Here is a 12531-nt window from a genome sequence, read left to right on the forward strand (position 1 = left end):
GCACCTGCCACACTTTACATTCCTATTTTGCTGTTGATAATCTACTTAGAGTAAGAAAAACTAAATATCCAAATTTTAAGAATTATGTGTAAACTAAGAGATAATAGGCTTCAAATAAGGGTATCACCTAAAAATGATTTGCACAGACCTAGGTGATTCTGTTCTAGTTAAGGTTACAATATAAATGAGCTGCAAAGAGTATGAGTTCTCGATTGCATCTTAAGTCTTGGTTCCTTTACTATATTGGCAGTCAAGTTCTCAGGATAGGAAACTCATATGCTGTTTCACATCATGGAAAGAGATGTGGATCAGGAGCCAAGGCACTTAGTTCTAGTGCAGTTCTTACACTAACCAGTTTTATAACCTTCAGAAAATCTTTTAACCTTGGTACCTGTTCTGCATAACTTATGAGGCTCTCCTAGATTTAAATTAGATCACAAACACAAAAACACTCTGAGAAGTATAAAGCACTACACAAAAGTAAAATATTTTTATGGTATTTCACTGTGTTTATATGACCATGGATCAACATAGGTACATTCAGAAAATTTCATAACAGAAAGGAAAGAAAGAGATAATTCTTAAATTGCCTATTAATCAGGAAACATCTATTATCTTAGAAGAACAATACATTCCAAAGTTGGCATCTCTGATTCCTCCTCCCCTATATCCAAACAGTTTCCAGGTCCTTTGTGTTTTCTCTGTAATCCCTCACATCTGTCCTTTTCTTTCCATTACCACTTCACATCCCCAGTTTAGGCCTTTATTATCGCACATCTGTAAGAGCCTCTAACTGGCTCCACTCCTGGCCTCCCTCTGCCTCTCTCAAACCCCTCTGGCCAACAGCTGCCAGATCAATTTTCTTAAAACACCACTGTGATCATATCTGCTCAATAACCTCTTTAGACTCTCCATTACTCTCCCTATCAAGTTCAAACTCCTGAACTCAGCAGTCCCTGTGCAGTCTCAGCTTCCTCTTCACCTTTATCTCTTACTACTCTTCCAAAGAAATCCTTCCTCAAACTGGTCTAGTTAAGTCCTTCAGATATGCCTTGTGCTTTTCTGCCTGTAAATTTTGGCAATACAGCTTCTCTCCACCTGGAATACTATTTCCCAGGCCCTACCCCAGCCTATAAATATTTCTCCCTACTTCAAGGCTGACGTTGAATCCACCTACTACATGAACGTCTCTTTGATTACCACAAAGGAAAAGATGGAAGATTCTAAAGTTAAATACATCTTCAACAGCTGAGGGACACACGTCACATTTCTTAATAGCTCTTTACCTCAGTTTCTTCATCTGTAAGACAGGGATAATAGCAATTTCCTTCGGACATAATGTGAGGAATAAATGAGTTAATTCACATAGAGCACTTGGCATGATGCCTAGCATAGACAAAAACTCAAGAACTGTGAGATATTGTTATTAGTGCTCTTACTATTAGTGAATTTATCTTAACGTGAATTCAGACAATACTTATGGCCATTACTAACTAGCTGTTCATGTACATATAGTATCATTTGCTTCACTCTTTTTCTACCCTCTCATCTCATATTTGTTGTTCTTCCTATTCCCCTCCCAAGATTACATGATACTGATACACGGGACCCATGTCTTATACACCTTACTATCTGTAATAATCACTCATACCCAGTAGATGATCAATAGATTTGTTTAATCCCCAGTGAATGAATATTGAAGACAGTATTAAAATGCCATATACCACTATAGTGAAAAAGTAAAATAAAATGCTTAAAATTATTAATTAAAAAAACCTAAATTTCCAGTATCACAAAACTAAATCTCTCCTTTCATGATTCTCTAGATTTTTTTTTTTTTTGCTCTGTTTCACCTTTAAAACAAAGAACTCAACCTGTTCATGCAACAAGAGATATAACAGCAAATATATGTAGGTCAGACAGCAGCCAAATATTGGAACACAAGAGCCATAAGACAACTCAGCTGTACATAGCTCTGGATGAAGTGAAATAGGAAGACAATTTAAGGGGAAAGGTAACTGGCTCATCAGTCATACAAACACACACACCCACACCCATACACACACCAGTCCCAGGATTCCTTTACACCCAGGGCCACATATAAGCAGCTGAAATAACCAGGCTATTATAGCAAGTAGATGTAGAAATATCAATCAGTTAGCTCATCAACTGAGCTTACCACATGATCAATTTAATTACCTATCTCAAGAGTGGCTATTAACATACCTCAATATTCTAATAATTAAGGTTTGGCTAATTAAGTCATATCAAGTAGATATGGCCTTACTGTATACTAATCATTCATCTCAAGAAACTTGGTATGATGACTTGATATATGTATGTTATTATCATAGAATAAACTATTTTTAACAATGCCCAGGAAAATGATGTTACTATAATACTGGTTTCTAGTGCATCTGCATGACTCCACTAACTGCTGCTTTCTCAGGCAAAATCAGTCCTGGTGACCACCATCCTCAAAGGGTTTACCAGTAGAGAGAAGTAAGACAGTTTGATGGAATATTAACTTTCCAAAAACTAGCACAAAATACTACATAAAAATAAGTTTATTAAGTTTCTATCCATAAGATACTTGTTTTCAGAGGACTCTAAAATGTTTTACCAGCTTTGAAGTGCAACTATTGTCAAATCACAAAATCTTAAGAGTTGGAAAAAGCCTTAGAAGTTCCCCACTGAAGGAATTCTTTATACTAACTTCCAGGCAAAAGGTCCTTCTTTGAATACGTTAAGCAATGGACACTCACTATTTTTGAAAGGCAGTCCACTTTACTGTTACAAAATTCTTCCTTACAATCATTGGAAATCTGCCTCCCTGAACTTTTACCCAAAGATCATAGTTCTGCTCTCTGGAACAATACAAGTTAACCTCCGACATATAATCAATTCCAGAATTAGGATATAATTGTCAATTTGGTCACACAAAATGCAAAATAAAGCTCAGGGGGAAAAAAAAAGAAACCACTACGATACAAAACAAAATTTTGAAATTCAGGAAACTATGTTGAAATCACCGTATTTTCAAGCTATCAAAGCCCACGCCTCAGTGAACATACAAATATTAAGAACCACCTGATGTTTTACAGTGGAAGGTAGTACAGTGTTTACTGAATACCTTTTGGCAACGTGAAATTACTAAATCCACCAACACAGTTTTAAAAATTACAATTCTGTAGGAAGTTCAAGACGGTTTTTCCAATTGCTCATATTTTCATTCTATTTCCTTCTAAAACATCTGCATGTTTTTAGAATAACCCACTTCGCCCCACTGGCGCAATATTTCATGTATTTATTTTTAATATTTTATTTTTTTAAATAAATATATGTTCAAGAATAAAACCGAAAAGCATAGGGTGTAAAGGAGTGGGGGTGGGGCTAGCAGGGAAGTCAAAGACGGGCCCAGCAGGAAAAGGCTGGTTACTGGGTATTTTCCTTCTGGAAGCATGCTTCCCTGGCATAGGCATCTGAAGTAAGGAGCCATACAAACACGACCCAAGAACAAGAACGATCATGAGCAGTGAGTGTAAGGCATTAATGTCTGTAAGATGTAAATGAATTGGCACTGGTCAAGCAGCGCCAGATGCTTCAGGACCTCTTAGAGGAAAGGTAAGAGGTCCAGGAAGCAGAGACCACAGCCACCCTCTGCGGGAGGGAAAGAGGGAAGAAACGAAGAGTAACTACGAGCTCAGCAGTCCAATGAAGCCCGAACAGTACCGGAGCACAAGAAATACGGCAAGTGACTAGGGGGAAGGCACACACCCCGGAGAGCCTGAAGAAGGGGTTGCAGTGTGCGAATACAGAACGGGTCCAAGAAACGGGTGTGGGTAAGAGGCTGTGGTGTGTATAAGGGGCAACGCAGGAGTCCCACAGTCCTCTCCCTGCAGCAGAGCAACAGAGGGTACAAGGAAGGGGGAGGGTGAAAAGCAAGAATGACTCATTCCCGAAAGGAAGTGTTCAAGCCATAGGAAAGCATGCCACGGGGGGGTTCAGGGCGAGGACTATGAAAGCCAGGTGCCCCCAGTGATGGGGGCAAACCCCAACGTCCCGTAGTTCCCGTAGCTCGTCTTTAAGATGGGGTGTGTGGGGGGTTCGCGGCAGCCGAGTGCCAAGGCCTGGGAAGCGGCGCGGCGCGTGCGCAGTGGCGCTCGGCGGGACCCGCTGAGGCAAAGCGGAGCCGCAGTGACAGAAGCGAGCGGAGCGGCCGCCGGGTGGGACTCACCGAGGCGCAGGGGCTGGAGGTGGTGCTGGGGGTAGGCGACCGCTGGACCGTGACCAAAGCCATCTAGGCGCTGCTAGGTTGTTCCGGGCAGGGCATTCTTGTCCTGAGTGTGGGGGGCGGGAGGGTGACGGAGCCGGGATGGGGAAAGGGGTGTGGGATGGGGGTGAGGGGAACGGGGAGGAGGAGGAGGCCGCGGGAGCGGCCGCAGGCTCCGTACCCACCACCGGACTCTCGCCTACTGACGCGCCGAACGGGCGGCGGGCGGGCGGGCGGGCGGTTCGGCAGCAGCGGGGCACAATGAGCGCTCCCAGTGCGCAGGCGCCACCTGTCAGCAACCGCCTCTCCCCTCGGCGCGCGCCGCCGCCTCGCCGTAACCCTTGAGTTGCCGGAAGCCGGCTGGGTGTTTGCGTCTCCGGCCGCCGCCCCTTCCCGGGTTTCTTCCTTTGCTCTGGAATCGCGCGGTTTGCCAGCGTGGAGAGGCAGTGAGGTGGGATGGGGGGAGGGGCCCTGGGCCGGGGGGACGCTGGAATCCCCACTCCTGAGAGACGACTATCTTATGAGGTGGGGGCGCACAGCGTAACCGGTCTTAGTGAAAGGAAACTGAGGTGAAATTCCTGAGGCAAACGCGTTGTCTGGTGGGAAAGGGCTCCGCCGGGTTTCAAAGGCTTTCTCTAGGCGGGAGTGAGATTTACTGGACTGGAGACCCTCTTGGCGGGACAAGACACGAGTTTTTCCCCTTTTGCCCCGGTTCTCGGGGGCTTTTTCTGAACTTTACCACCCTCTGCCTCAGAGCCCCTGTTTTATGATGAGACTTTATGAAAGAAAGAAAGGTTTTTAATTTTATACCCTGGCAAGCTTCAGGGTACCCCTCACGCTTCCTCTATTACCCTGGCCTCGGTCTAAGGACTCATTCATTATTCCTAAGGTGGAGAGAGGCTGCATGAGCCCGGGAGGCCGACAAGGCTGGGCTCACGAAGTTATAAGGGTCCAACCTGCTATTTACCTCCCACTTGCTTCCTGCTGGGAAGAAATTCTCTTAAATAGGATTTGCTCCTTGAGATTCTTTTCTCCTTTCGGCTCTAGATTTCATTATTGCATAGACATATGTGAAATGTAGATTATTAAATATTTTAAAGGAAAATACTTTTCTAAAGGATAAACCGTCAGCAGACTATAAGCCAAGAAAGTAATGAAAAATCAAGATTAAGGTGGGGGGGAATCTCATTATGCAAATGCCATTGATTATTTACACAGAGAGAGTTGACAAAGCTATTTCTCAATTTGAGGGATACTCTGGAATATACCACCATACATATCAAAGCTGTAGAAAACACATTAAGCAGTTTGCACTTATTAAAGCCTCCTCCTTCTGTTGTCACTCAAACTCTCTTGGATCTCATTGCTTTCTTTAAACTGACAGGGCTGTCGTGAGCTCTTTCTGGCTGCTGTATGGTTAAGTGCCACTAGAGCCCTCTGTGCTGAGCCTTTGTTCTCTCCCTGGGGCCCTGCGGTTGAAATAATTAGCGGGGAGTTTCCATCAAGAATCAGACACTGAGGGTCCCTGTACTGTACAGTCCTGTATAGAATGAATTGCTGAGAAGCCAGCTGGTAGGCTTTTGCCCCCTGGTGGTGGTGAAGAGTGCCTGCGAGATAAAATTAAACAAAGATGTATGGTTCACCGATTAAACAATCTGTTTTTTTCCCCAGAGCTGCGTAGTAAACAGGAAAAGACAAGACAAAGTTCAGAAATAAGAACTTTGAACCAATGCTTAGAAGACCAAACAGGAAGTTATATGCATAGCTAAGAAATTTACATAGCTGAAAGCTGAATGAACTCAGATAAATGAAACGGGGTTTAGAAATAAAAGTATTCTAGAAAAGGTATTATACAAATCTATAGGTTTTAGTAATATACTTGTATGTTACTTTTCTTAGTGACTCGGGGATAGCAACACTGATTATCTACTTTTGTGTAGCAACATAATATTAAGAAATTCTTTTGGCAGATGACTTAATTCCATTAACCTTAGAGTGGGAAAGATCACTACATAGGAGTCAGAAGACCCGGCTTCTAACTCCAACTCTGTGAAACCTTAGGCAAATGGCTTAAACTTTCTGAGCGTTAGTTTCTACAGTGGATCACAACTCACAGGATTCCTGTGATCAAATGAGATAATGCATGGTAAAGTACGGTATAAACTATAAAGCCCTGTGTGTAGTTAAGATAACTTTATTATTCTCTAAAGTTTGTTCCAAGTTCAGTCAGCTTTTTTTTTTTGAGTGTACCCTATGTGTAAAAAATAGCATCAAGCAAAAAGGGAATAAAAAGGACTTAAAAAGACATGATTCATACCTTTTCTTAATAGTAAGAGAAGTAGTTTAGTTGTGAAGACATGTCTCATCTGTAGGCAAATACAGAAGATCTTTGTTAAACATATCTGAGGTGATAAAATCCTGGTCAAAATTAGGATTATAAAAAAATTGGAATTAGGGTCACCTGAGTGGCTCAGTCAGTTAAGTGACTGCCTTCGGCTCAGGTCATGATCCCAGTGTCCTGGGATTGAGCCCCTCGTGGAGTCTGCTTCTCCCTCTCCCCCTGCTCATGTGCTCTCTCTCACTCACTCTCTCTTTCAAATAAATAAAATCTTTTAAAAAATTGGAATTATAAAGTACCCAGATTCACATAAAGTTTATTTGTATCAGGAAGTTAATTTATTAATTTACAGAGGAAATAGCTCTTCCTGGTACATTTTTAGGAAACGAAGATGTTGAGATTACTGGTGCATGTTCATTAATCACCATTAGTTAAGAAAATATTGAGTATGTATTATATGCTACACACTGTTTTAAGAACAAAATAAAAGTCTATCTTTCAGAGGCTCAAAACCTATTAGGGAAAAACACACTAAATAATGACATAATGGCTTAGTGGTACTGTGGTTTCAGTCACCTTTCCTAGGCCCCCAAGGGGGATACATATACAGGAGAAGCGTAGGTATGTACAAAGTACTTTAGAAACACAGAGGAAGAGGTCGGGCAAATGTACATTTTATGATATTGGCTTTCAGGCTTTGGTTGCAGAGCTAGATTACACGTGAGCATTTGAAATCTATGCTCTCTGCCCCATTTATACCTATTCTTCCCTGGACTCCGCCCTGGTTCCTACTTGGTCTTCTTTTGATCTGAGGGAGGAAGTATCTACTTCTAATAGAGAAAAGACCCTAGAATCCTCTTAGTATGTTAGTTGAATTTGAGAAGAGAGACCAAGAACAGGGTTCCCAAAAGAGGGAGCCAGAGAAGTCCTCCTAGTTCTATTTATAGCACCGTTATTCTTCCCACCTGTGATAATGGAGGCCTACTTGTGCCATTGGAATTCCTTTAACCCTTGTATCATCACTTCTTCAGGGGTGAAATTATAGGGGAACTTTGGAAATTCTTGAGATCAGTTGTTTCTTAAGCTTTGAGAACTTGATGAAAACTATTAACTCTCCAGAAAGATATACTTGCATATTCACTGAATGTGCGCTCACTGAAATCCATTGAGAGACCTCATGTTAAGAATCCTGATCTGGTTTGTAACACCTTAGATGAACTAGAGGGTATAATGCTAAGTGAAATAAGTCAATCAGAGAAAGACAATTATCATATGATCTCACTGATATGTGGAATTTAAGAAACAAAACAGAGAATCATAGGGGAAGAAAGGAAAAAATAAAACAAGATGAAACCAGAGAGGGAGAAAAGCCATAAAAGACTCTTAATCATAGGAAGCAAACTGAAGGTTGCTGGTGGGGAGGAGGACTAGAGGAATGGGGTAAGTGGGTGATGGACATTAAGGAGGGCATGTGATGTAATGAGCACAGGGTATTATGTAAGAGTGATGAATCACAGACCTGTACCCCTGAAACCAATAATACATTATATGTTAATTAATTGATTTAAATTTTAAAAATGTTTTTAAAAAATGAAATGTCAAAAAAAAAAAAAAAGGAATCCTGATCTGGGGCTAAAGCAGTGCTTCTCAACTTTTTTTCATATCATGACATCCATAGAAATGATGATATTTGTATAGCACCTGGGATAAATTAAAGGAGATTTAGAGGCAACTATATGGGGCTTGGTGAAAAAACCTTTTTATATGATATAATGAGAAAAAGAAAATAAATGTATTAAGGATGATATTAAATATTGAATTTGTATAAGCTTCTGAATAGTCATCTCAAAAATTAAATTAAAAACTTGAAATTGCTTTTATAAACATAACATTTTTTATGTAGGTTTTTAAAAGCATTGTTATAATATTATTGGGTATTCTCTGTGCTGTACCTTTCACCTCCATGACTTACTTATTTTATAACTGGGAGTTTCTACCACTTAATCCTCTTCACGTATTTCACCTGAACCCCTACTCCCTCCTTTCTGGCAACCACCAGTTTGTTCTCTGTATTTATGAATCTATTTCTGCTTTTTATTTGTTTATTTGTTTTGTTTTTTGGATTCCACATGTAAGTGAAATCATATGATATTTGTCTTTGTCTGACTTATTTCACTTAACATAATACTCTTCACGTCCATCCATGTTGCAAGTGGCAAGATTTCATTCTTTTTTTATGACACATATATGTATGTGCATATATATACATATATATATATTCATATCTATGTATCTACCACATCTTCTTTATTCATCCACCTATCCATGGATACTTGGTTGTTAACATATCTTGGTTATTATAAATGCTGCAATAAACATAGAGATGCATATATCTTTCCAAATTGGTGTTTTCATTTTCTTTAGGTAAATACCCACTGATAAGATTACTGGATCATATGGTAATTCTATTTTTAATTTTTTGAGTAATCTCCATACTATTTTCCACGTCGATTGCACCAATTTACATTCCCATCAACAGTGCACAAGGGTTCCCTTTTCTCTACATCCTTGCCAACACTTGTTATTTCTTATCTTGATACTAGCCCTTAAGACTAGTGTGGCACAATATTTCATTGTAGTTTTGATTTGTCTTTCCCTGATGATTATTGATGTTGAGCGTCTTTTCATGTATCTGTTGGCCATCTGTATGTCTTTGGAAAAATGTCAGGTCCTCTGCCTATTTTTAATCAGATTATTATTTTTTTTAACGTTGAGTTGTGTAAGTTCTTTGTATAATTTAGATATAACCTTTTTTTGGTCGTATCTTTTGCAAATATCTTCTCCCATTCAGTAGGTTGCCTTTCTGGTTTGTCGTATGTGCTTATTGCCATTTGTTATTTTGTGGTTGTTTTTGTAGTTCTTTGTTCCTTTCTTTTTCTCTTGCTGTCTTCCATTCTGGCTGGATGGCTTTCTCAGATTTATTTCTTTTAATTTTTTATCTATCTGTTTTAAGTTTTTTATTTGTGGCTACGGTGAGGTTCATATATAATATATGTGTATAAGTCTGTATTAAGTTGATGGTCACTTAAGTTCACATGTGTGCTGAAGGACACATTCTAAAGGCATTAAATTTGTACTCCACCTCCATGTTTTATGTATGTGATATTATATTTTACATCTTTATTTTGTGTATCCCTTGACTAATTTTTATAGATATAATTAATTTTACTATTTTTGTGTTTTAACCTCTTTACTGGCTTTATAAGTGATTAATCTCCAAGGCTCAATGTTTATGACAAGCAGCAATACTCACTGCATTTGGCTTTGGAAAGTGATGCCCTGGTAGTAGAATACTCCTTGGCTTTGCTTCTTTATCAAAGAATACTTGCTTTAATAAAGCAAGTTCTTCATTGTGCTTGCCTCCTTGGGGACATGGGGGACAGTAGGGTGGATCACCAGGCTCTGATTACTTTGGGTTACTCTGAGAATCCTTAGAACAAATTGCTTCTGGCCAGGTGTGAACTATGTAGAGGCACCAACCACCCTAGTCATCTCAGGTCACTTAGGGCTGAATAGATAACTATCTTGCGGTACATCTGTAACTCATTTATTACACACTAAATGAAGTGTGTCATTTAAAAGACTATGGTTTATGTAGCTAAACTTGTTTAAATGGGGGGGGAGAAGAAATCATAGTTTCTGTTTTTAATAATCCAATTCCTTACGTTGAAATGACTTGGTACAAAGTGATATAGCTATAAATTAATTAGTACAGATAGAATATATAATAGCTGGAGTATGATTAAGTCATATATTACCTTCACCTGGTTGTAATTTTAATAAAATTTAATAATCATCTTTTATTAACTTTAATAGTGTCCAGATAGGAAATAGAAATCACACCAGTTATTTGAATAGATACTTTAACAAGAACTGTTAATTAGATATAAAGTTAAGTAGATGACTGCAAAGCTAAAAGGAGAAATCTAAGGTATGATAGAGGGAGCAACTGTTACTGCATCTAGAGCTGGAAAAAAAAAGGCAAAGGAAAAAATTTACAAACTTAGAGGAATGAAGAGTTGAAACTCAGATCTCTGAGAAGACACTGCTCAGGTGGTGTTGGTGTCTCTGAGCTTAGAGGAGGGACTCCATGGGACTCAGACTTACAAGGCAGGAACACTGGCTGGCTGGTGTTGGTGTCTTTGAGTCAATGAAATGTGCAGAACTGCAGAAAAACTACAAACTGGATTCAGTTGTTGCTGTAGAAACGACCTGCTGCTACCAGAATAAAGAAGCACTGGAGACGTAGAGCATACAGGAACCAAAAGTTTATAGGAAGCAGTCTTGAGGTAGACAGGAAGGAACAATTCTCTTGTCCTCCTTTAGTCTTGGGGGTCTCCCTCTGGTGCCACCAATTAGCAGAGCTTAACAGAACCAGCTGGCAAGGCAAAGAAATATGGTTTTCAGAGTCCCAGCTCCAGAATCAAAGAAGAATACAAAAGGGTGAGTTTAGAGCTGAGATAATAATGTAGTAACTAGCACTTGACTGATAATGGAAATTGATACCAGAAATGGAGGTTATCTTCCGTCCTCTAGTTTGCATATATTATATGAAGACAGTTAAAGATCTTGCTACTTCCTGCTCCCCAGATTCAAAGACTGTAATGTCATCAATGTGCTGGACCAACTCAATTCTGATTGGAAGGTTAAGATGTTCAATATCTCTGTGGACTACATTATGGTAGAGAGCAGGAGAAATGACACAGCCCTGTAGCAAGGCAGTGAAGTTATATTGCTGGCCTGCCAAGTAAAAACTAATAGCTGCTGGTGTTCCCTTCTAATCTGTATGGAGAAATAAGCATTTGTTAGGTCAATAGCTGCATACCAGGTGGCAGGGATTGTGTTGATTTGCTCCAGTAAAGATATTACATATGGAAGGCAGCTGGAGACATCACCTGATTAAATTTATAATACTCTACAGTCATTCTCCAAAATCCATTCAAACAGGCAAGTTAAATTGGCATGAGATAGGTTTCATCACTTCCTGCTTCTTTCAAATCTTTATTGGAGTTACTAATCTCTGTAATTCCCCATTCTGCCATCCCAGGAAAGCAATAATTATTGTTTACTGTCCTGGTATGTGTGTATGTGGGGAAGGGGGTTCCCAAGTTCCCAACTTGGCATTTCATACTATAAGGCTCCTTATTTCAGGATCAGAGAGCCAATATGGAAATTCTGCCAGTTACCATGTATCTCTTCTAATTATACATCCAGGAACTGATGAAATCACTATAGAGTGGTTCATTGGATTTACTTAATCTACTGTGATTCAAACTTAAGACTCAATTTCTCAGGGGGTGGGAGAGTGGGGAATGAGTTAAATAGGTGATGGGGATTAAAGAGTGCACTTGCTGTGATGAGCATGGGGTGATGTATGGAATTGTTGAATCACTATATTGTACACTGGAAACTAATATCACACTGTATGTTAACTAGTTGGAATTAAAATAAAAACTTTAAAAAAATAAAAGGAAAGTGCAAGGACTAAACTGTGGAAGCACTCTAATATTAAGAACTCTGAGAAAAGAAAAGTGACCAATAAGAAAAACAAAAAACAACTAGGGAAGTGGGAGAAAAACTCAGATATTGTTATCCTGGAAGCCAAGTGAAGAAAGTACAGGTTTCCCCCACTATCTGAAAATACCACATTCCTGTGAGACTGTCTGTAAGCCAGAATGACATAAAGGAAAGGAACAATTACCATTTATTTATATGGAAAATTTTTTGAGTATTCCTAGACCCAAAAAATCAAATCTCTTAGGCTTTTCTGATTTCTTAGGACACGTCTTGCTAACGGATGCACAAAATATATCAAGATAAAGCACAGATGCTCAGGCACAGTTCAAAGCTACAGTTGCTG

The 12531-nt window shown here is 39.6% G+C and overlaps 2 protein-coding genes across 4 annotated transcripts in view; one reads left to right on the top strand and one right to left on the bottom strand.

Moving 5' to 3' along the window:
• SSH2 (slingshot protein phosphatase 2) overlaps window positions 1-4551 on the bottom strand; it is a 241197-nt gene extending 236646 nt beyond the window's left edge. For all 3 annotated transcript variants that reach the window (XM_026517772.4, XM_026517768.4, XM_057318133.1), the window contains exon 1: window positions 4238-4551. In XM_026517772.4, the coding sequence (XP_026373557.1) occupies window positions 4238-4300 (63 nt within the window). In that variant the 5' untranslated portion in view covers window positions 4301-4551. The remainder of the gene's footprint in view (window positions 1-4237) is intronic.
• EFCAB5 (EF-hand calcium binding domain 5) overlaps window positions 3441-12531 on the top strand; it is a 186755-nt gene continuing 177664 nt past the window's right edge. The window contains exon 1 of the mRNA XM_044390696.2: window positions 3441-3535. Within this exon, the coding sequence (XP_044246631.1) occupies window positions 3529-3535 (7 nt within the window). The 5' untranslated portion in view covers window positions 3441-3528. The remainder of the gene's footprint in view (window positions 3536-12531) is intronic.

This window comes from Ursus arctos, unplaced genomic scaffold (assembly GCF_023065955.2).
Source record: "Ursus arctos isolate Adak ecotype North America unplaced genomic scaffold, UrsArc2.0 scaffold_24, whole genome shotgun sequence".
In the NCBI taxonomy this organism is placed as follows: domain Eukaryota; kingdom Metazoa; phylum Chordata; class Mammalia; order Carnivora; family Ursidae; genus Ursus; species Ursus arctos.